At 38.3% G+C, this 25009-nt stretch overlaps 1 protein-coding gene across 1 annotated transcript; it reads left to right on the top strand.

Moving 5' to 3' along the window:
- The first annotated feature begins 12758 nt into the window (after nt 1-12758).
- f3a (coagulation factor IIIa) lies at nt 12759-19047 on the top strand. The gene is made up of 6 exons (XM_061064480.1): nt 12759-12950; nt 14873-14984; nt 15698-15891; nt 16378-16559; nt 16645-16810; nt 18802-19047. The coding sequence occupies exons 1-6, from the start codon at nt 12893-12895 to the stop codon at nt 18951-18953; spliced, it is 864 nt and encodes a 287-aa protein (XP_060920463.1). The 5' UTR covers nt 12759-12892; the 3' UTR covers nt 18954-19047.
- Nucleotides 19048-25009: the final 5962 nt, after the last annotated feature.

The raw sequence follows: 25009 nt of genomic DNA, 5'->3' as shown, positions 1-25009 counted from the left end.
AGTGGATCATAACATACCAGGGACTGAAGAACTGTCCTCAGACTTTAAACATGTAACTCAGTGCAGTTATTTATCATTGTTAATAGTAGTTTTGAACACTTGGGTCATGAAGGAAACTTTTTTTTGCCGATGGCGTGTAGTTTTCTGTGTCAACTGTATCCCTCTTTTTAAATGGAGTTCTATCTATTTGTGATGTGTTAATCAAACAAGCCACACAAGGCACAAGACAAAGGATGAGTAGCCAACAGGCCTCATGAGGATGTAATGGAATTCATTCCAAATCCCCACCCCCAAACCATCCGCTTCTCAGGAATAATCACTGCTTTGTGTGGTACTGTAGAAGCCCGGGTAGAAATGCAAAACTCAATCATTCAGCGAGAGTCAAAAAGCGTCAAAACACAACCAGACTTGCAGCCCATATGTGAAACAGAAAACCACTAAATCATAAGCTTCTACTTGTTTTGCGAGGGGTCATTTACATGTAAAAGTTTTTGTGTTCAATTCTTAAGATAAAAGTTACAAAATAACCTTGTTATCATTTAACCCCACTGACATCTGTGATGTTGAAATTTCTTTTGAAATAATTATTTTGAGTGTAGATCAGGATTTTGTAGTCTAACATAAAGTACATTTTTTAAAACCTCTGTGTTTCTGTGAATAGCAGGAGAAATCATCTCAACAGATGATCAAATAGGAAAGATTTATTGGAGTGAAAGGAGACAAACAGAGTCTCCTGAGCATTCTTTACAGCGACAACCCCTTCCTACACAGCTAAAGGTGAAATGCAGACTTTTGAGCCTAAACATAACTTTTGAGTTTTACAATGCACGTGTGCAGAAACATGGAATTTTTTCCCATTTTTTTTCTTGATTTCTTGATTTATACAATTTATTCAACAAGGAATCAAACATATTAGGTTTTTTTGTTTTTCACTTTTTTTTACACTTCACAAAAAAACTGCTAAACTGCTAAATAGAGGTGAAAGGATAATATTAACCATATATACTGTTTAACTTTCTTGTAATTTGGATAAACTAAAGATATGTTAAGTGCAATTAGATTACAAAGAGTAAGGTCTTTTACCTGCTTTAAAAAAAGTGTCTTGAGATAACATTTGTTATGAATTGGCACTATACAAATAAAGATTGAATGATAAATTGTTATGGATGTATGGATTTGAAAAGCCAATAATACTGTAAATGGTAAATTGACTTGAGCTTGTGTAGCGCTTTTCTAGTCTTCTGACTACTTGTGCTTTTACACCGCAGGTCACACCTACACATTCACACACTGATGACTGAGGTTGCTATGTAGTGAGACCATCAGAAGTATCTAATCCCATTCATACACATTCATACTCCGCCGACGAAGCAGCGGGAGCAATTAGGGGTTAAGTGCCCTCGACCTTCCAGTTGAGAGATGACGATTCTACTAACTGAGCCACAGCCGCCCCATGGACTATATTTATCTGTTCCTTACTATGAGTTAGGACAATAAGGCTGAGGTTGGAAATATAATAATTGGCAAATTTATTTTCTTAAAAAAATGTGAAATAGGTCCCCACACAGACTGAATTAGCCCAACATTTTTTATGAAGTTTTGCTTTTATCATTGCTAAGATTAAATGTATATGTGGTTTTATTCCTTTTGATGTGTGTTGCATGGTTTTAGTATTGTAGAGAAAGAGAAGATGGAACTATTGCAGGGAGACTCACCAAACTGAGTTAAGGGGCAGATTGAAGAACAAGAACCTCACAGGTGTGACATGTACTTTTTTTTTTTAACCCTTTAAGTTTCCCTCATCTGTACATGTGCATGTTTCTGTCTTGTGTTGGTGGGGACCAAAAATACTTCAGTTGTCTTTTATCCATTCTGTACTTGATACGCAAATGAGTTTGACAGTTTTATAAAAAGAAATCTTTGAACTCACCTATAAGATGAATACTTACATCACAAATACAGTAGAATCCATGCTGGTTAGGGGTTATATGACGGGTTAGGGTTAGGGTAGGTGAAGGGCGCAGCGTTCTCTAGGGAACGCTATGAGGGGCATGGGTACTCGGGGGACAATGGGTAATAAAAAGTACTTAAAGACCTCCTTAAAAACACACAAAAGTGTTTTGTAAAAGCCCTATAAGACAATATTAAAATGTGGATAAAAAGGGATAAAAAATCCTCTGGTGTCCCAGGGCCTCTGATAAAAAAAACACCTGAGGAGCGCTGAAATAAAATCTAAAAATAGATGGGTTAGGGTTAGGGTTAGGGGTTATATGATGTGAAATTATATTGGAAACTTTTCCTAAAGAAGAAAACAAGGAAGCTAATACGTTTTCTTACTATCTGCCTGCAGAGGGGAAGTGTTTCTCCCATTGGATGTAAATGAAACAAAGACCACTTTATGTCCTCATGGAGGCGCCATCCCTCCTGAAAATCTCTCCCTTTACTGACATCACTCTGGAGTCTATCCACATGACCATGAAAGGAGGTGGCAGCGTAGTGATGGAGGGAGGAGGAGCCTTCCCACACAGCAGCAGCACAGTCAAAGCTTGGATAAGAGGCTTTAAACTGTTTAACTCATGGTGTTGACTCAGCACAGACCAAAGTCCAGCACGTGTGATACACTGAATTGGGGTCTTTGCTAAATGGAAATACTCTCAGTTTTCTTGTGGGTGATGCAGCGTTCATGCCACATGTCACAGTCATAATAAAAAAAACTAAGGAAAAACTAAGGAAAAACCTAAGTGGAGAAAAATCCAAATCACACATTCTTGCTTTAAGCCCTCCGCCCTCCCCAGATTCAAAGTCCTGTGGGAAATCAGAAAATCTGAAAAGCATCAATAACAGCAGCCTTGCTTATTCCCAGCTTTACTGTCAACTGCTGACAGCAGGTAAATCCAATTCTGAAGTCTTTGTTTAGCTTGTTAGTGGTAGTTTCTTAATACTGCTGTAGTGTTGTCAGCAGATTAGTCTGACAATAGATAGAGAATGTGTCAATGCGTCATGTTTTCCTGTAACCTCATTAAGACATGATCTCTACGCCAATTTTGGGAACTAACTATAAGTAGAAACATTATTATGAAACAAATATAGAGTAATGATGTAGGGGGGAATAGAAGGAGTTGTCCAGAAGCTGTCCCTGGATATACTATAATATAATATATTCCCTGGAAAACGACGTTTATCTTTCATCTTATACTGTCTGCTTGTTAAGTTAATGTCAGGTTAGTCTTGGACAAGGGAGCGCTATGCCAAACAAAGAAAAGAAACCTAGCTTGTCTTAAATGAAATCAGCATAAACAGAAAACAAGATTGGATCTGAGAGTAATACAAAGCATTACATAAACCTTTAAAATTGAAACAGTAATCATTGAACTCTATTTCAAGGCCTCCATGAAGTATTTTAAGTGGATCTCTTGACTGAATTGATAAAGTAAAAATATCTGTCCATTTTTTCCGTCTGGTCCCTGTCCAAACTTCCACAGCACAGCTCTAATCTCACTTCTCATTTAGTATTCAAACATCTGGAACAACAGACCCTGCTATGAAAACTATTCTAAATTACAGGAAATGCTACGAGAAACTCTGTCAGGGTGGGGTGCTGTGCAGCTCAGTATCCGGCTGGTAATCTGCTGAGACTCTTAAGGGTTAGGGAAAACATATAGCTACATTTGTGGCAGAATCCGAGGTGTTGTTGTGCAGTTGAAGACGATCACGTCACAATAACAATACAAATAAAGAGTACATTTGTGATTCATTTGCAACAACTCTTTTTCTAAAACAAAACTGAAATCCTGCTCCCTTACTGTTAAAAGAGCAATATATTCTGGACAAGCTATTAACGTTTTTTTTCTTTTCTTTTTTTTAAAATTTTGAATCGTACTCCAGACCACATAAGAGATTAGTTCAGACAACAGGAGGAGTGTAAAGGCAAGGATAATGATGGTTAATGGAAATGGAATGGACATTTGGTGTCACATTCCAAATCAAAGATGAGTTTAAAGGATCAGATGTTATAGCACTCACAAGTGTGTAACATGACTTGGTTTGTTGCAAGGAATTTAGCAGTTCCACGTGATGAAAGCAGCTTTTACAGGAAGTTGAAGCGCTTAAAGTAAGGCACATATGTCAGAGTCTGGGCATGGAAAAGAACCGCAAATCTTCATTTACAAGAACATTTTCCAGTCTAGAGCACCAGGGTGAAGATAAATGACTTTTACAGATACACAGTATTTAAAGGTGCTGGGCGTTTTCATAAGCTAAATGAAAATAGGGCATACACACTAAGAAGATGTGAAAAATGATTTACAAATGTAAAGTCCCTGATATGCTGTCAGAAAAGTCATTGAAAATAACAGACTTCACCTGTGTATAATCCATTTAACTAGCCAGGATACATATGACATTCACTGTCATCACTGTTTTTGCACTTTTACATCTCTTACCTCCAGCAAGTATATTTACAGTCAGTTGACACGCCTGAAAAAAAGTTGTATTTAATTTTTCATATTTTAGACTAGTAGTAATGTTAAGTTAAATTTGATGTATATATCTCTTCTTATTCTTATTTTTTTTACATTTTAAGTGCTTATTTACTTTGTATCTATTCTTATATTGTTTTATTTGCTCTGATAACCTGCTGCTGTAACACCACAATTTCCCAGTTTGAGATCAATAAAGTAATTCTATCTATCTACATATGACATACAGTATGACAAACCAAGAGCAGGGTATTTTTGACTGTTTCTACACACCAAACATTTTCTTAGTCATATCCACTGAGTTATGAGTTCACAGTGGGGCCAAGCAGAAATGGTTTCACAACAATACGCAATGTTCCTTACATGGATGTCCAATATCGATAACAGATTCAAAGAGACGCTTAAGTCAATATGACTCACCCACTGAAAACAATCTAAGTGGCTTTATCTGTCTGTACCTGTGTCATTAAATCAAGTCAGCCAAACAGCACAGGTGTGTCTACATTCATGTGTCTACAGAATAGGGGCAAAGAAACCTTAAGCTCAGTCTGGAAAATGATTGATCCGTGCCGTTAAGATAAAAAGCGACATGAGCTCACCCTTGACCTAAACACCAAGAAAATATATATTCCAGAAAATTAAAAAATAAACCTTCTAAATAGAGCCCGACTGATTAATTGGCCAGCCGATAATATCGGCAGATATTACCACCAACAATGTAGCCCACAGATATACAGACTGTTCAGTGTCCATTATGCCTGCAGGCCCACCTGGCCTCCCATCCTCAATATTTCAGTTCATAACGGTTCACGTTACTTAAAAACAATGTGACTAGTTACAGTTAGTTGCTACTATCAAAAAGCAACTGAGTTACTACATTATATACTGAATAGTTACTGCATAGTTAGTTACTTGGAAAGGTAACTCAAGCGTTACTATTTTTGCTTCAATCCTCATATTAATGTTCACGTTATTAAGTGCTCCTGTGGCAGAATTGTGCCGTGACGAGTCGCACATTTCAAACAACACTGTAGCCTAGTCATTCTGAATTAGAGGTGTTTTACTAATTAGTTCTCTGAAGGCAACATACCGGCTCCTACTTGAGCTGCACCAGGCTCTCTGGAAGCGGGCTTTGTTCTCTTCTTCCTGCACAAACTACAACTTACTGATTTATTTTTGTTGTTCAACTCAAGCAGAGGAAAATAGTTGGTATTTCCGAGACAGAAAGCTCACAGCTGAATGATCACCTGTCTGTGTTTGTTTACAGCGTGCAACGTTCCTTCTCCCATGAAGCTACCGAGCTGATCTTAGAGTAAGCTCACTCGCTTGTTGTCGGCTGTTATACATAAAGTAGCGAGTAACAAATACTTTTAAATGTCAATGATTATATCAGTGTTATTGAATCTGGTAACTAATTTGTTACAAGTTACTGCAAATAGTCTTTAAAAAAAACCTGTTATTCCAAACACTGCTAACTGAAATTCTTTTACCTTTTGCAGTGGATTTCGGAGACATGCTGTTGGATATTGTGGAAGCTTAGCTCAAGGCTGCTAACTAGATACAGGCTATTTCCTTAAATTCATATGCCAATGTTGATTGTAAAGTGAGTTTGAATGATTAAAAATAAGTTCTTAAAGGCTTAATATGCGATTTTTCACACTTAAATGTAATAGAAATCAAATATATCCTCTGAAAATAACTCTGTGAGTCATGACTGTCTACAAATTAACACCTGAGTCCCACTGTCTGTGATGCTTTCAGAGTTTTCAGAGTCCTATCTTCAGTTTGTTTACATCGCCTGGACAGCCGGCCCGCTCATCCCCTCACGTATAAAAGTTGTTTAATTGAGGGACTAGAGAAAAGAAGAATAACATACTGTACTCACTGCTTAACTGTGTTTCTAGATCACGCTCATTTCAGGTAAATTTACATGCAGTGTGAAGATACGAGCATAATAAATATCGCTAGCATTAGCATGCTAACACAACAATGCAGCGCGAGTTGATCTGGTTTCATGCTGGTGCTCAAGGGCGACATCTACTGGATCAAAAAATCGCCTATAAAGCCTTTAACTAGTTTAAAATCATTTTTGAATCTGAGAAATATGAACCCGCTAAAATATGGTTACACTTCAAATACAGCCCTTATCAGTTTTGATAAGAAATACAGCCTCCTCTTTATCACTTTGATGATGGCTTCAGGTAGCTTCTATCAGGTTTCTATCATCCGTAAAGAAATGCAAATTCCTTGAGTAAGACACTAGTGGCATCTTCCGTATATCTACAGACACCAGTCACATGCACAAGTGGAAACCAGGCGTTAAAGGAAATGAGAGCTGACACTCTGATTGGTTTGATTCATGTTACACCCAAAACACATGTATAGCCTAATCGTCTTTGCACTCTGCGCATGTCATTGTTCGCTGCATAACTAGTTAAATATAGGCAGAGAAACCACCAAATCACTTTTCGTCAAGAGCTTTAGAGAGGTCACTTCACACCATCAAAATGCAGCCCAGAGTGTTCAGCTCTTTTAGTATATTTATTTTTTATGTGAAATATTTTCTTATATACTCTGGTATACCGTATTTTTCATTTGAATAATATTTTTGTAATGTAAGGATACCCTAACTAATAGTTATTTCATTTAGACCTCATATGAAACAACCTTACAGGTAAAAAGCTGATGTTATCTAGGGTCATGCTAACATTTATCTAGACTGTTCAACCATCCCCCATGTTTCCCAGACGATTGTGTCTTAATCTCTTTGAAAAAGTATTGTGCATTCCTTTCAACCATCCCAGAACAGGGAGCAGGGTTTACTGGTACCACTGCCCTGCACAGTCATGATGTCTCTCTATCTGATTCAACTCCTTCTCTTATACCTGGTTTTGAAAACAAGGTGCAGCCATTCGTGTTTCAGCAGGTTGCTCTCCAAAACAACCAACATTATAACATACCAAACAGCCCTTCTAAGCATTCCTGGGCAAGCTGGGGCATCATGCACCAACTCACTTTAACGGTGAAACTTCACAAACCTCAGTTTAATACTGTAGCATTTCAAACAACACAATGAGGCTATCAGGCTTTTGATTATAAGAGATTTCAGTTACCTTGAGCTATTGTTTAAAGCATGTCCCCACACATCAGTGGTTATGACAAAAATAACAAATTCTTGGCCAGCCTTTAACTGCACACACTCACAAAATGTGCAGGAATCTTTCCTTAGATATGACTCGTCCGGGAAAGCGTTTAGAAGCAAATCATGATATTCTAGCTTGGCTTAGGAGAACAGGACAGGATGTACATCATGTCCAACTTGTTATTACAGGAAGGGCTGTCTGCATAAACTGTATTACTTGTACTTCATTAATGGTACTCCACCACTAATACCAGTGAACAGACCATGTCTGTGCTGAGTTGTTGTGTTGGTGGGAAACTGGAAGCAGAAATATGCACAGCAGTGGCTGTGCAGTGTTGTAATTGGAAATGATGCAAAACTAGACAGGAAAAGGAAATTTGACCAAAACATTGGTGCAATAACATCCTAGGCCTCACATAGTCAGGTCTGTGTTGGTGATCATAACTCACTATGTGTGCACACATAGTTGGTGTAGTGAGAAAATTTAACTGGGGCCAAACATGCTGTGTGAAACTATTTGAATCTGAGGGTGGAACTTCCTCCTCAATTTGTGAAGCAGCAGAATGACAAATAAAACAAATTAAAAGCTCTGACTGTCACAATTTCACAGTTGGCTGTAATGTTTACTTTTTGACTTACATCACATAAGGTATAGGTAAAGTCCCCACCTGCAGTTGGATGACTTGATGATGTATGCAGATGAGGACGAGCATGTTAGATGAATTCCACAAGCTTGTTTAGATTCTGTTGTCTAATACTCAAAATACTCTGATCTGCTACCACAAAGAGGATATCATTCTTAGTGACATACCAGTGCTATGGTTAACTTACAGAACTGAATCTGGAATTAATCACAACAAAGAAGTACAGTATTGTTGCATAACATCAAATGAATCCCTCATTTTTGGTGTGTGATCTACACAAAATTAATATATTTTAAAGCCACAGCGAAGCCGGACACCTGAATTTGTGGTTTACCTTTACACAGAGAAAGTCATTGCCACCATGAATTGATTTGAATATTGAAACAAACAAAAGAATGCTTGTCTCTTTTCTCGTTGAAAGGCAAGCTTTACATTTGTCTTTTACCTGCAGCTTAATTTTATTCTCAGAAAAAAATGAAGAAAAAAACAAACAAAAAAAAGTAACATAGTAAAGGATAGTTGAACACCTCCAACATATTTGTACAGCTTTGCTCTATGGTGAGAGAGCCCTTTGAGCAGCCAATGAAAGTGAGACATGATAAGCTCTGACTTTTGTTGTTAAAAGATCATATAATAATATAATATATAATATATTTAAACTAAGAGGTTTTATTTCTCAACTTGTTCTGGTTCAATGGCCAATTCAGATTACACAAACAAATATTTATTAGTCAATCTCCCCCCTATATAAGGGTCAGTTTATGTAAAGTAGATGACATGTTATTATATATGTATGATATGAATATAATTTTCCCTATGCCAAAAGAAAAGGCTCCATAGAACTACTCTGAGCGCTGTTCTCCATTCAGTCTTTATCTGTATGCGGGGAATTTAACACCTCAGCACTTCAAACTCCACAGAGCCGAGGCTGGATTTGGTTCAGCATTGTTATCAGCCACTCCCTGCGCGTTATACACATTAGAAAACTGCACCATTAAACCTTTATCACACAAGTACTGTTACCTTACAGTGATTTCTAACCTTTTGAAAATTGCATTCTGATCATATATTTCAGCTTTCGACTTGTGTAGGGCAATAACCACCATATAGTGCAGTCAGAAACTGCCATTTCATTCTCTACCTGGGAGAAACACACTACGCTGTTGTTCAAATAATCAAGTTTAACTAATTGTGGACCCCTCCAAACACCATTGTGCTGTTTTCACTCCCAGACAGATAATTCCTCTTCATTTTCCTTTAGTGATTTTCACACTAACAATGCATGATACGCATTGCAGGGCAACAAGAGCGAGTGCTGTCAGATGGGGCCCCCTTAGGGAGGTTTCCTACTGTCATTGCAACATTTGCACAGTTTGAACTGCTGTGGTTTAAAGTTTGTCAGCCCTCGGGGGCCCCTGAGGCCCCAAGCAGTTGCCTTGCCACTTGCCTGTTGAGAAGCAGCGCCTCTGATTCATTTGAAAAACAATCACAGGACTAACATAACATAGACAAAGTCCAAGGTTCAAGTCCAATGTTAATGTTGTCTTTTTACAACAAGACATTCACTTCAGTCTGTAACGTCGTCCTGTTTGACTTGACTAAATGTAAACAAACTGTGATTTTCAACACTTACTTCTTTGTCTTGGGCAGATATAGTTAAATCAGCTTGCATGCTGTAGGAGCCATAATGTGTATTTTTACCTCAGTTGATTATTTGTAACATTTTGCTCCTTATATGGGTTTTATATTATTTCCGGTAATTAGCAGTGGGCGTGGTTGACCTTATTTTTACCTGTGCATTGTGGGTGGCGGGAGGCTAGACGAAGAAGGTGAGTCTGAAATATTTTCTGTTGACTGTCATCGTCGTTATTTTTATCATCATCATCATTTGGACATTTTGTTCAGAATTATTTTTTCCCTTTTTTGTTTAATAAATCTACCAACATATCTGGACTTTTGGAGTTTTTTTATATGAACGAGTCACAGGTACAGGCCCACTTAGTCTCTGTGCAGCATTTTATATTGAGGCACAATACATACCATTTTGCATCCAACATGTTTGACATGTTAGATTTATACAGGTATACGTGTTTGTTCTTTCTTTCAGATCAAACTCATCCAGCATGTTTTTTTAACAATTGAAATTCTTGTGAACAACACATTCATCTGCATGCAAGTGTTGATGGCTGCTTGTTCTTTAGAATTATAGGGTCAGGCTTTTAACTATACGATAACTAACGAGCTTACCATAACAGGAAGTCTTGGATGACGTCCATTCTCAGCGGCCTTTGTTTCTCTCCAAGAATCAAGGAAGACATTTCCCCTTCTTTGGATCTTAAAACAAACATGAAGAGTGAAGATGTTACATTATGAGAAAATCCACTTCTCTAAAGGACTCTAAAGGGAACAACAATTTCTCACAGTCTTGCATTTACACAATACTATGAATAATTGGATTAACAATTTATCAAGAAGTAATAAGAAGAGAAGTGTGGCTGTAGTCATTTTGCCTTCTGTTTGAGTGCTTAAGCGATTGTGGGGAAACCCTAGATCTATACTGTGTATGAAACCAAATTCAAATCACACTAATATTTTAAAATCTTTTTTATCTTCTATTTTGTGTACCAAATTAACTGTTTAGATTTTAAGCCAAAAATAAATCTTAACAAAAAAAAAGAGCATAACCAGTGCAGGTCTTTTCAAACAGTTCTGTGGATTTATTTTTTATTTCTGTTAGTTACTCAGTCCTGAGCATTCTCAGCCCAGGAATTCATTCTGTTTTTTTTAAAAGATTATTTTTAGGTGTGCGACCAGAGTGACAAGGACTGTAGCCTGTGGGGCGCCTGCTTTACCGACTGAGAAACCAGCGTCCCTGCATTCACATTTTTCAAACTGTTCGACTGAGGGGAATAAAAACCACTATGTTTCTTCAATGTTAGGCATTGCACAATATCCTAAAATAAAAGACAATACTATCTCAATTGTATTTCTTACAGTGTTATCAGTACTTTGGATTATCTTAGATTTGCTTAGAGATCACTTCCTATTTACTATAGTGTACCAGAATTACTGTCTGCTTTACTCCTATCCAGTTTTTGAGTGTAGAAATATCTACATTGTGTCTAATTTGTGTGAGGATCATATTTGTTGTATTTGGATAGAGACAGAATCTTTGGGATTACTGTCAAATCTTTTTTTTATAGGTCAAATGATACCAAAACTCTCTGTAGGGCTACAAAGTGTACCTTTACATAATGAGACGATGAATCTGGCTTGTCGAGGACAGAGTAAAATAAAATGAAAGTCGAAGGACTAGTGGGTGAGGACATATTATTATACTGTAGGTTCCTTTGATTTCAAAGCCACAGACCGCTGCAGCTTGGCCCCTCACTAAAGACTTAAAGGGGGAAGGGGGGGGGGAGTGTAATAGGGCTGGGGGACAACAAATGGCACAGTGCCAGACATATAGTCCCAGCCACTTCTGTATAAAGAAAGATTAAAAAAAAGACACATCAAAGGACTCATATTAACAACTAAGGTGTTTTCTTGTTTCAAACCATTTACAACTCCCATGAACATGTTCCTTTTTTTTTTTTACAATTACAAACTTCTGTTAGGAGGAAGAAGGGATTTCAAGACACTGCGGTACTTTAGCATACAAAAGTAACTTTAATGATAATTAAAACAGGCTTCAGAAAAGTATTCTGTTTTTCCTGGGCTTTATGCTACTGGAGTAAATACTGTGAATTTTTTCTTCCTTAAAAAAGGCTTGAGACCACCGCATGAACTAATCGTCGATGGCATTTCTGTGCCTGGAAATCTAAACAACTGAGTCTATAAATAGAACCCCAGTTCATCCATTGGAGCGGTTTGCTGTGTGAGTGGCTGTCTTGACTCATGTACAGAACTGCAGTGATCCATATGGTCCAGACAAAGTCATCAGTATGAACCCAGTTTGTCTGGGGGGGAGAGAGCTATTCTTTCCACTATTCTGTCACAGAGTATTAATACGTTGTTGTGGTCAACATAGCACTAAAACTGTGGGGGTTTTTTTACTGACTACTATATGGGTGTGGTATTGATTGATCAATAGACAGACAGACAGACAGACAGACAGACAGACAGACAGACAGGTAAACGTGTGTGTGACTTGAAGCTGAAACTAATACTAAAAAATAGGCATGAAAATAATTCATGAAAATAGTGTTGAGGTAATGATGTTCCACTGCAGGTTACTCAGGTGTTTTTGTTACAAGGTCTGGTATTTTGCAGGAAAAACTTCATCTGAATTAGCCATGTGGTTGAATTTTCAGTGTAGTGGAAATAGTAGTGAATCTGGAGAATACCCTCACTGTATCCGCTGAATGACCTCAGCAGGAGAGGCACGTATGTAGTGTGTGTGTGTGTGTGTGTGTATAATACTGCCTAGTCTGGTGACGTCACTGCCGGACGATCCTTATTTGGGCAGCCTTGAAACGGTTTCGTTGCTGTAACCAGTGGTGGAGGATTCATAACTCGTAATCAGTGCCTGTGTTACTTCCATCCAGGACTAAGCAGCGAGAGGACTCCGAGACATACAGGCCTAATCCTGATCGAGACGACAACACGAGATTGGAACTTAAACCGTCATGAGATCATCAGCAGCTCCGTGTATTGTGATCCTTTTCTTCACTCTCTCCGCTTCAGGTGGGTCCTGGCTGCTTGTCCCATTGACTCCGTTTGTCCTGCAACTCATAGCCACAGGAATGTCCAATAATATGTATCTTTTCTCCAGATTAATTTCAACATCATTAGTAGTGTGGTAATTCTACGATAGTATAGTGTCATGGAAGGAGGAGTGTAACAAAATAAATTAGTTTTATTGTGTTTTTAATTAATGCAGGCTAAATTCATTTTAAAGAAGAAGAGAACGGGGAGAAAAAAAAGTAATAATAATAATTAATAAGAATAATAAGAAGAAGAAGAAGAAGAAAAATGACATTACATTTCTAAAAATTAGAACTTGAAATACCTTGTCTATGTGATTTTGCAAAAAAAAAAATGTTATTTGTGTTTAAGTACACTTCTGCTTATTATGCTACAGTAAATTGTAAGTTTGTATTCAAAAGTAAGGAAACAACACATTACTGTATTGCATAATAAAGGAAAAGCTATGCGCTTCAAAGTATTGCTGCAGTCTTGGGGATTTCCTCGTACAATGGAAAAAAAAAAAAACATTTTTAGCCTTGCACCATGAAATGATGAAACGTCAATCTTTTGTTTTGAAAAAAAAAGCACAGCGAACAATGAAATAATAAACTTTTGATTGTTTATGATGGTAGTAAGAGAATAGTACAATTTGTTATGAGTATTAATACAAGAAGAAAATGTGTTTTTATTTATCATATTTACTTTGAAAGCATCCCAGTAAATGTTTTTTGACTTAAATCTCACAAATAAGGAGTAAAATAAAATATGATCTTAACAACAGTGGAGAGTAGTGCTGCAGAGGTGTTGACCAGACAAATATAGAATATTAAGATGTGGAAGGGGGCAATCACACGCTTATGGATATGAAAGAAAAGGTTAAATGTTTTAAAATCACACCCCCAAAAAGACTTCTTCTTAATGTCGGTAGCCGTATTAAATAAAAACTTTCTGCATTATAGCCAGCTGCGTGCAGCTAACCTCTTTCAAACTCACAATCTCACTATTAACCTTTCTCTTGTGTTTTCAATCATAGTGTTTCATTCTTGTGACTCTTTAAAAATCAGAAATATGATGGAATAACATTCAATGCATCATAATGAAAGTAATCAGAGTTTTAATGATTTCCCAGCACTTTTTTTACATCTGTATTACATTAGCTGCACAGGCATCATTAAGTGACAAATCAACTTTTTGGTCAAGCACATTTTGAGGAATTATTTGACCCTTAAAATTATTTTTTTGGATTTATTCATTTACAGAATTCTGTTGAGTAAGGTCTCAGTTTCAATTTTTTTTTTAAATATTTCGTGGTTCCTTTAAACGTATTGCCAGACAGAACACACATGTCAAGTGTGATTTCTCACATTTCTGTTATCCCGGTTCAAACGGGACTGAAAAGGCTCACAGTTGCAAAAAAACGGTGATAACCAGAGGATTTTAAAGCATTCCTCATCCAAGTGGAAGAGAAGGCCAGGTCAGGTTGAGTGGAGTTCAACACATCTATGAATAAGATGCATTGACTGAAAATATTGTTACCAAAAGCTCGAGCGAGAATAAGACCTTATCAACACAGTATACATGGAGAGCACAAGAAGAATTAAGTACATACAGTAGATTGTTGAACACACATGTCTAGGTTTTACTATGAAGAATACAGTTGAGTGTTACTAAAATTAAGGGTCAAAAATATTTTCACCTTTTCACCTCCTTTCTTGTGGTTTTACTGGGAAATTACTTAATCTGTGTGACAAAGTCCCTCCCCACTCGGCTTCTTGAAAGCTTCACCCTAAATGTATGAGTCACTGCAGCCGCAGAGTGGTTGCATTATACATGATGTGTCTTGTATGAATTGGATTATTTGGTTTAAAGGTGATAGAAAAGTCTCTTACATGTTTTTTGTTTTTTGTTTTTTTCTACAGGCTCCTATCCCAAAGCACAGAATGTCACTTGGAAATCAACCAACTTTAAAACTATTTTGACATGGCAGCCAAAGCCATCATCCGATTACTCCTACACAGTAGAATTTTCTGCGTAAGTACCCAGATCCAAACCCTTACCTGTTAGTCTCTTCAAGAAAAAGCATTTAACGCCCAGCTGAGGATTCAGCGTGTTAGCTTATAGACTGTAGCCTATTCCCCTTTGCTCCATGGGTAAACTACAGAAAAGAATAAGGGCAGCAGGGCGTGGAAATACTTCATTTTCAAAAAGCTTTACTGGAGCGTTGATATAAAGGTAAGCAGTTGGTTTTCATTGCATTCAGAACATTTTAAATGATTTTTATGACATTTGCATTTATTGCACAGATAGACATGATATATGTGGAAAGGAGAGAGGCGATGACTAGCATGAAAGGGTGGATGCTACAAGGAATCAGAATCTTAATTGGGGACACTAATGGATCTCTCTGAAGCCCTAGAGGCCAGACATAAAGAAGAGATTACTAAAAAGTACACAACACTTAAAGATTAAATAAAAGCAAAAGAAATTGTCAATAATATTGTAAATTAAATTATACAAACTTTAATTTAGAAATGCAAACGAACAACCGTGTGTTACTGAAAAGTAAAACTCCCTTTTTGTGCTCTGATCTTGAATTTACTTTCTTGTCTAAACTTGTAGACTTTGAGCAACAACACCACGCTCATAGGTATACCGCTCTTTCTTGAGACCGTGCATAAGTTACCTCCTGTCTAATTTCTGGGACTTTTCTATCTAACAGTCATTGTCTGTGTGTTTTTCTGCAGGCTTGGCGGCGACAAACAGAAGAACACTCACTGCATCCGGACCTTCGGGACGGTGTGCGATCTGTCCAGTTCTTTGACTGACTTGAAAACCTGCTACACGGCAGAGGTATCGTCTGTACCCCTGCCTGGAGCCACCTCTGACCTCATTGAGTTCCCCTACACCAGATCACCACGATTCTGCCCTTACCAAGACAGTAGGTTGTTTTGCTACAAGAGTTTGTCTTTGAATCAACATATAAGTATAAGTATTAAGATTTCACCAATGCAACACAGTCTTACGATAACTAACACTGTTCTGATGCATTTTCAAGCAGGTCAGTGCAGGATAAGAGCCATTAACCATATTTAACTGATAGCGGAGCAAGGGCCGTTAAAAAATACTGTAAGGGCCTTTCAAATAAGCGACAGATGTTAAACATCATTCAAAAATTAAGAAGAGGTAATGTAAAAGTAAACGAAGATGTTTCAATAGCGAAAGTGTAAGCGTTAGTCGCTGTTGAAGAACCCTTCGTGTTCCTGTAGATTTAATGTGTTAGGACGAGGATAGTCATTTAGGGTTTCAGTCTTAAACTTAACAAACTTCTTTTCTTCACCAAAGGACTCTGAACAGTGTTTTATTTTCAGAGGTAACTCCTGTTCGCTGGTTAACAAACTGTGATTCTGTTTTTTTTCCTCCAAAGCTGATATAGGCAAACCTGAGTTCAAGTTGACTGTAAGTGAGGACAAAAGGACCACAACCCTGTATGTGACTGACCCACTCACAGCCATATTCAAAGATGACCGCCAGCTGAACATCAGGGATATCTACTCTGACCAGCTACAGTACTTTGTCACCTATCGGAAAAACAAGAGCACCGGCAAGGTGAGTAGCAGACTTGCAGTGTAAGCCTTAAAAAACATTGAACAGACAATATGAACAACATGTTTCCTTTCTTCCTTGTCTGCAGAAAGACAAGACCTCGAAGAGTAATGTGATAGAGATTACCGGACTGGACAGGGGAGAGAGCTACTGCTTCAACGTTCAAGCTTTCATCCCCAGTCGCAACGGTGACAAGGACAAAGGAGAGCTTAGCATAACCCAGTGCACTAATGACGACCAGTCATTCTTTAAAGGTAAGGTGGCCTGATGTGGTGCGTCTTAGAGAAGCCATGATTTAGTCAAATCTTTCCTAAAAAAAAAAATAAAAAAAATAAAAAACCCTCTCAGGACACAAGACATGCTTTTATAAAACCTGGGTGGTGATCACAACAGCTGTCTCAATTTGCATGGGAAAAAAGCAGATTGGAAAAATGTTACAATTGCTTCATGCACTATAAAGACTGTACAACATGTACAGTGTCAGAGTGAAGCCTGGAGCCATGAGACAGAGTGTCTCATGGCTCAGGTTCAAAGTTTAAACAGAATTCTAACAACGTGATTTCAAAGCTGAGGAAAAAGCATGTTACAGATTTTATCAACTGTGCTTTGCTGTTGCTTAATTTATCTAATGGGAATGCAATGAGAGTGTATTTTCCATGAAAACTGTAGCGCACAGTCTTATTCAGTGTTATGGATGATTGATATGGATAGGTGCAGTTAAAACAAGACGGGACAGGACCCTGTTGTTTCTTAACTGTAGCGTGTCTGGGTATGGCGCAGCACAAATTTGAACACAATACCAGTCAAGCTAGATTAACCTACCCTGGAAACAAGAAATCGCTTGTCTTCTTGTTTTGAGTAACTCTTCGGTATGTCACACGACGCTCTCCTGCAATGGAAAGACCTTCAAAATAAACCAGAATAACTAGTCCCCTTCACAGGCTCAACTAAAATCAGGGCAGACATTGTTTCCCAGTGAAATTAAATTGCACAGAGAGAGACTTCTGAATGCGTGGTGGTGCAGTGGTAAGCGACAAGTCTCACAGCAAAAAGGTTCCTGGTTCAAATCCCTTTCAGGCAGGGCCTTTCTGTGTGATTTTTTTTTGCATGTTCTCGTCATACATGTGTGAGTTCCCTCTGGGCACTCTGGCTTCCTCCCACAGTCCAAACTCATGCATTTGATGTTAATTGGTGACTCTAAATTGGCCATAGGTGTGTGTGAAATGTGGTTTGTCTCTGTATGGCAGCCCTTTGATTGACTGGCAACCTGTCCAGCGGGTGCCCTGCCTTTCTCCCAATGGCAGCTGGGATCGGCTCCGGCCCCCCGTGACCCAGAACAGGTGGCCCTATAGATAATGGATGGATGTAAACTTATTTGTTTCATATAGTCATATATTACTCTCTTGTCCTGCTGCTCAGCTCTTGGTTGAATTATCCTTGACAGATAAGGGCGGCTGTAGTTCAGTTTGTAGAGTCAGTCGTCTCTCAATCGGAAGGTTGGGGGGTTCGATCCCCAGCTCCTGCAGCCACATGTCTGATATGTCTGTTGGCAAGACACTTAACCCCAAGTTGCTCCCGTTGCTTTATCAGCGGTGTATGAATGGTAATAGTAATAATGGGTGGGTGTGACCTGCGGTGTAAAAGCCTTTTGAGTAGTCAGAAGACGAGAAAAGTGCTTTACAAGCTCAAGTCCATTTACCATTCCATCTATAAGAACAGGACAGACAATCTTAATAATATCAACAGATGTCTGATGAAAATAAAAGACCATTGGGTATAAGTTTTAGTAATTAAAAATATTTTGCTTTAATTTGCATCATTGAGTTTTATGTGACATGTTTTTACATTAGACTGACAGTCATGGCATATAATGGATGAAAAAAAGAAAGGTCAGAGGTTTTATTCATCCTCAGGATAAAACCTTAAATTTGCATGATAATAATATCATTCTTCTTATTTTCTTTAGCAAATTTACAAAAAGTATTAAACACAAAATAAATAGTTATCTATGCTTTTATACAGCAAAAAAAACCAAAAAAAACATTTGCAGGCCCAAAAAAGACACTGAACACGTCCAACAAGTACGATAGTCATGGTGTGTTCCCAAAGCATGTTCTATCTTGTTCCTCTCATTTTTCTCTGACATTGTCCAAAATTCAATAAGAACACAATAAGAACTTAAGACTCCTGTTTGAATGTATTGATAACTACTACTCAATTAAAGGCTAATTCTTTTTTCTTCTAGTGTATTCAGTGGGTGTAATCGCCGCTGCCATCTTCCTCATCTTGCTGCTGATTGGCCTCATCGTTGCTGTCACAGTGGTCTGCTACAAATGCCGGGAGAAAGCTCCGAAAACAAGGAATGAAGAATCAGAATCACCACTGCGGGATGTATAGAGTTTGTTTTTCATCTAAGATCAAGTCTGACATTTCATTGTCAAACACTGGAATCAACCGTTCTTTTAGTTTCTGTGAAACTGTCTCTGAATAAGACATATTTGATTTAGTCTTTGTTTTCTGATGCTGCAGAAAAAGAGTAATTATAAAAACACTGTTTGGGCACTACAGGCTTTCACACTGCCAACAGATTGTATGTTGTATTTCACTTCTTAGACTACTTTGTACAGAAAAAGATATTGAAGAGACTGTAGAATGCAACATTTCTATAAAAAAATCAAGGCCTAGTTCGATCATGTTTGTATGCAGTGCTTTATTTATTGCTTTAGATGAAATGTACATGTATTTATATGATGCTGTTTTATACTTCAGATTGTTACTGATCATTTTTATATAAGTGGGAAGAGAAATATTTTACAAGTAACAAATTCCATGCCAACACTGTTAAATGATGGGTGTTTAGAATTTATTGTTAGTCATTTTGGTTACGTAGATTGGTCTAACAGTTATGCAAACCATAGAAATGATAATATTGCTTGATGATGATGAGTTATGTAAGGAAAGATCTGTGAGTGTGCATTAAATGCAGCAGGAATAAAAGGGATCCGTCTGGTGTCTTTGAATTCAACACACAACATTTGTGAATAGGCTAAGCTTCTGCTTTTCACCTGCACACTTCCTCATTGTGGAGTCATCATAGGGTAGCATACCAAAAATAGCATTTGGTTATGTTAGTGACATAGGACATCGTTTCACAATGAGATCCAGGATTTCCCCTTCTTAAAAATGTTTCCTTCACAGCAGCCTTTTCCTAACATACTGTCTGAGCACATCTAAGATATCAAACATGGATGATGAAAATCAGTCTTCTTCCAACAATGAAACTTAAACTAAATCATCTCCACTATGTACATACGAGTTCTAATCTCTCAATAGTACAACTAAAAGGTGCCCTGTGGAATATTGATTAGCAGCATTGCTCTGAAGCGCTGTTTTCTGGGTCACCATTTTGTTTGCACACACAAGATTGAAGCTGCTTATAGCTTTAAAAAATGATACAGCTTCTGTTCTCATCACGTCCTCTCTTTTGCAACACATTTAATGATAATGTTAGCAATGTGACCTATTCAGCTTTTCATTCAACCATTGATGTTTAATGTGAGTTCATAATTATTCTCCTTAAAATGGAAAAATCAAACCAGCACAAAATGTAAACGTGTGTTTACCAAATATTATGTAATTAATCCAAAAGCCTTGTGTTTTATGTGTGAAAGGTAAAGAAGTGGATATTAAGCTGCAGCCCACTGATGCCCTCTGCTGAGAAATGGTTCCAGAAGCTGTTTTTAGGAACCGTGTGGAATTTTGGACGTCAACTATCTTTTACAACTAGAATTGGCTATAAGAGGATATTAAGTTGTCCATCAAGTTGTTACTGAATTTTAAGCAACGAAGTATCTAATGAGCAGTTAATGGTTCAAGACTGAAAAGAAGTAACTAATGATTAGGTATTGATTCAGTACAGAGTAACTACCTGATGCCCACTTCTATGCCCCAGCATAAATGGAAGAAAAAGTAAAATGTTGTTACCTGCTATATGCACATTCAAATGTATGTGTAAGGAAACAAATGAAGTCAGGTTTGTTTGTTTTTACCATCAGTGAGTTTATGCAGCCTCAGTTACAACAAAGACACTTTACATACAGGTTTGGTGACTGCTCAGTTCATACCTGTTAAAAACCCCTACCAGGGCAAGAAGCTTATTTGTGCTGTTTAAAACAACTGATTCCATCAGGAAGCAGGCTATGACCTTCAGGGACCGGCTATGAAGACCGGCTGGTCTAAATTTGTTAAATTTGCGAATAAAGTTGATCTTCATACTGCAAGTGCTGCTGGAGCATTTTCACCTCTACTGGCTATGAAGACCTCAGAGGACAAAATGTTGATACAGACAAGAATGCAGGACACTGGATGGTGGAGCAGAAAAACATCGGGAGTGCCTATAAAAATATTGTGGAGCGCCGCTACTCATTATGACCAGGGGGGAGTATGTGTCATTAACCCATTGCTTTCTGTTAATGAGGAAGGACCTACCAATGAATGAAATAGGAGATAGAGGATTAATCGCCACTGGTGCAGTTTGGAGAGCAACATGTGTGGTTTAATTGTATTGAATGGGGATGAGAAGTCAATGAATAATACTCTGACATAAGGTTTGCTTTTTTTGAGTGTCCAGATGCTTTGAGACAAGGTGCATGAGGGTACAGCAAACCTTTCTACCTGGGTAGAGGTAGATAGGTTTTTCAATAAAGATAATGTTCCCTGAGTACATTTGTACATTTGGATAAGGACAATCAGAGGTTGACCACCTTCATAACAACTAGTGGAAGGTACTGTTTTGAGTGTTTACCTTTAGGATCACCAGCGCGCCTGAGATTTCCTAAAGGAAAATGGTGGAGACTCTGGAAGGGCTGCAAGGAGTGGCAGTCTACATGGATGACATTATTGTCCTATATTCTATATCCATCTCTATTAAACATTAATGTGAAATAAAGCAACTAACAACAACAACACATCACATACAACCTAATCAGCTTAACATCATGAAGTGGAGGCAAACAGCATAATGTAGCTGAAACTTAAATGGCACATTATCACTGTTGCTCACACTGTGCCGGAACAAGATGACAATTATCAAAATAGGATAAATAAAAGACAACTTCCATCAATATACAGGCCTTAACAAAATGCATGGGGCTGCTATGCTCAGATGCAGAAGCTAACGCGCAGCAATTAAGGAATGATTAGCATGCACTATAGATTCAGATTTTTTTATTGTCCCACAAGGGGAAATTTGCGTTGCAACAGGAGCACACAGAAGACAAGAAACACAAAGGACAACATCACCATAAAACATAAACCAAAACAAATAAAAAAATCAGACTACACAGCAAAATATAAAACCAAATAAAAAGAGCGCAACATAATCAGTCAAGAGCCCGTACCAGAATGGAAATTCAAGTTATGAAAGTGCAAAGTGGAGGTGTGCAAATGTGCAATTCAAGTGCAAAAAGAGCAACAAATGGCTAATTGTTGTAGTTGGAGCTATGTAATTGGGGTTAGAATTAGTTTTTGTATTTAGTTTACTAATATTTAGGTGATGTTGTTCATTTCATTATTCTACATGTTTTCTTTATTTAGAAAAGATTTTGGGTAATATTATCTTTTTGCTAGTTATTTGTTTCGTAAATGTAGTTTTGTATTAGTATTTTTGTTAGGTATTTGGGTAACACTGTGGGCACCGGAGATTATTTAAGTAAGAGGCAGGTAGAGGACCAGCATGCACCTAGGTGGGCCTATTGTTTTTTAACCAGGTCAAGAGAGGCAGCGGGAGCCACGATTTTCTTTGTTCTTTTTTTTGCTTTCCTCAAATAAAGCACCGAAACACCGCAGATCTCTTGCATGGACATTGGATTTCTTTTGCCTGCGTACATCACATCCCCATGGTGCATCAGTGGTCATTTGATTATTTTTGATATTAGTTTATTTAGATTTTTTATTTGTTTTTGGACAAATAGCCACTACAGTTGTTTAACATATTAATTGCACTTGGTAAAAATGAGACCTGGAGTCTTTTAGTCTTCCTCACAGGAGCTCTTAAACGACGACCTGAGGGTAAAAGCTTTCCTCAGAACCTGCTGATTATACAAGGTCACAAGCCCAACCTGACACCTCCCTGAGATTCTGCCGCTTGTTTTTACAAGTCTCCCAAGTCTATTGTTGTTTGACAAGTACAGGCTTCCATACCATGCAGCGATGCAAAAATTTAAAACAGATTCAATAAAACTTTAAAAAAAAACGTCATCATCTCCGTAGAAACATTAAAAGAGTTCATCTTTCTTAAAAAGAACAGTCTTTGCTGAACCTTCCTGGAGGTAGAACATAACCTATTGTCCAGAACAACACCCAGATATTTGTAGCTTTCCACAATTTCAATGTCAGCTGATTTGATACCAGTCGGTATTTGGCTTGGTGGGGACTTTCTAAAATCAGTGCTCATGCCTTTAGTTTTTGTCACGTTTAAGTGGAGAAAAGATTCGTCACACCAAGCCACAAAGTCATCCACAACTGGCCCATGACCCTGCTCTCCCCCCTCTGTAACACAAAGTAACAGACTTACAAGGCAACTACCACATCTACACACACATTCTGCAAACAAATCCAAGAGGGCATAGCAAACACTAATAAACTGTCCACAGAAACACATGAGCCTTTCTTCTGCACCGACTGACCCTCAAAAGCCTGCTCTGCCGTCAGCAGGGGGCGCATCGCTGCCACCTGTTGGCTGCTTCTTGAACAGTCACTTTGCCTGTAAGCCTGGTGAGGTTGCCCTTCATCACAATGGGGCAGAAAGAAAATTATATAATTTGTATTGGGGGGGAAAAAAAGGATGCTGTGATTGTTTTGAAACAAAAGAGAATATATGTTTGTATTAAAACAAATGATGTTGTGTTTGACAAGGGCTGTATTTAAAAGGGGTTTATGAGTTTATGAGTTTACAACAGGAGTGACATAAAGAGTATTACTCGACATGAGATCAGTTGTTGAGAGATGGGTGTTAAGAGAGCACATTGTTAATAAAAGTTCAGCGTTGCTACACCAGCGGAACGCTCCTTTATTATATTCAGAATAAACAAGTTTATCACACTTACAGTTAATGTTTGGTCAATATTGCATTTCACTACCACCAGCTGCTGCATGTACGTTTTGATCCTTTTATTAAGCTTATTTTACTGTATCGTTTTTTTAAGATAATTAAAGGCAACTTCTTCCAATTGCATCAGAACGCTTTGATTATGTAGTCATACTTATTATTCTACTTTGAAATATTTCTAATAGGTGACAAGAAACTTTCAACGGATTCTTATTCCTCATGTCCCTTGCTCATCCCTTGTCAATTTTCACATTATTTACAGTGTAGTGTTTGAGATAATTCAAGGTGAATTCTGCTCAAATTGCATCAGAACGCTTTGATTATGCAGTCATGTTTTTTATTTTATTATTGAAAAATCCTCAGTTATGTGGATTCCCAGGAATTTGATGGAGCTCACCCTCTCCACCTCTTCCCCGTTTATGGTCAGTGGGCACCGTGTGGTCCTCCACAGTGACCTCCTTTAGTCTTGGTGGTGTATACTGTTAGGACAAGGTTGTTGTCCAAACACCTCTCCGCCAGGTGTTGGACCTCCTGTCTGTAGTAGAGCTGGTTGTTGCTGGAGATGAGTCCCACCACTGTGCGGCAAACTTAGAATTACGGTGTTGGAGGAGTGGATGGGGAAACACAGCCCTGCAGAGCACCTGTGTTCAGGATTACGGTGGATGATGCCAGGTTTCCTATCCTGGCAGTCGTTGGTCTGTTGGTTAAAAAGTCCCACCTCACTTGAAGTCCAAGATTGATGAGCTTTTGAACCAGTTTGTTGGAAATGACAGTATTGAAGGCTTATTTGAATAGCACCTTTACATATGTGTTTGGGTACTCCAGGTGAGACAGGGCTGTGTGAAGTGCGATGCAGATGGCGTCCTCTGTAGATCTGTTCGCTATGTAAGCAAACTGATGGCAATCCAGGACTACAGGGACGGTGTTCTTGATGTGGGGTAATGTAATCCTCTCAAAGCACTCCATGATGACTGGTTGCACGGGCAATAGACGATAGGCGTTGGAACTGGTGACAGCGGACTTTTTGGCGGACAATGGTGGTGGCCTTAAGGCAGGTAGAGACTGCAGCTTGTTGTAGGGAGAGGTTAAAGATGTGTGTAAACAGCCCTGCCAGCTGGTCAGCACAGGTCTTCAGTGTGCGGCTTGACACCCCGTCTGGTCCAGTGGCTTTGGTTATGTCAGTCCTCTTCAGGGTGGACCTTACATGGTGGTGCAGGAGGATGAGTGACTGCTCCTCCTCCTCCTCAGAGCTCTTAGTCATGTTGCTTGTCAAAGTGCAGGGCAAAGAAGCAGTTGAGGATGTCTGGGAGGTCCCTGTCCTGACTGACCTGTGTGATGTTTTAGT

The sequence above is a fragment of the Labrus mixtus genome, chromosome 19 (genome assembly GCF_963584025.1).
Source record: "Labrus mixtus chromosome 19, fLabMix1.1, whole genome shotgun sequence".
In the NCBI taxonomy this organism is placed as follows: domain Eukaryota; kingdom Metazoa; phylum Chordata; class Actinopteri; order Labriformes; family Labridae; genus Labrus; species Labrus mixtus.
Note: the sequence above shows the minus strand (reverse complement) of the source record. Positions and strands in the feature narration are given on the sequence as shown.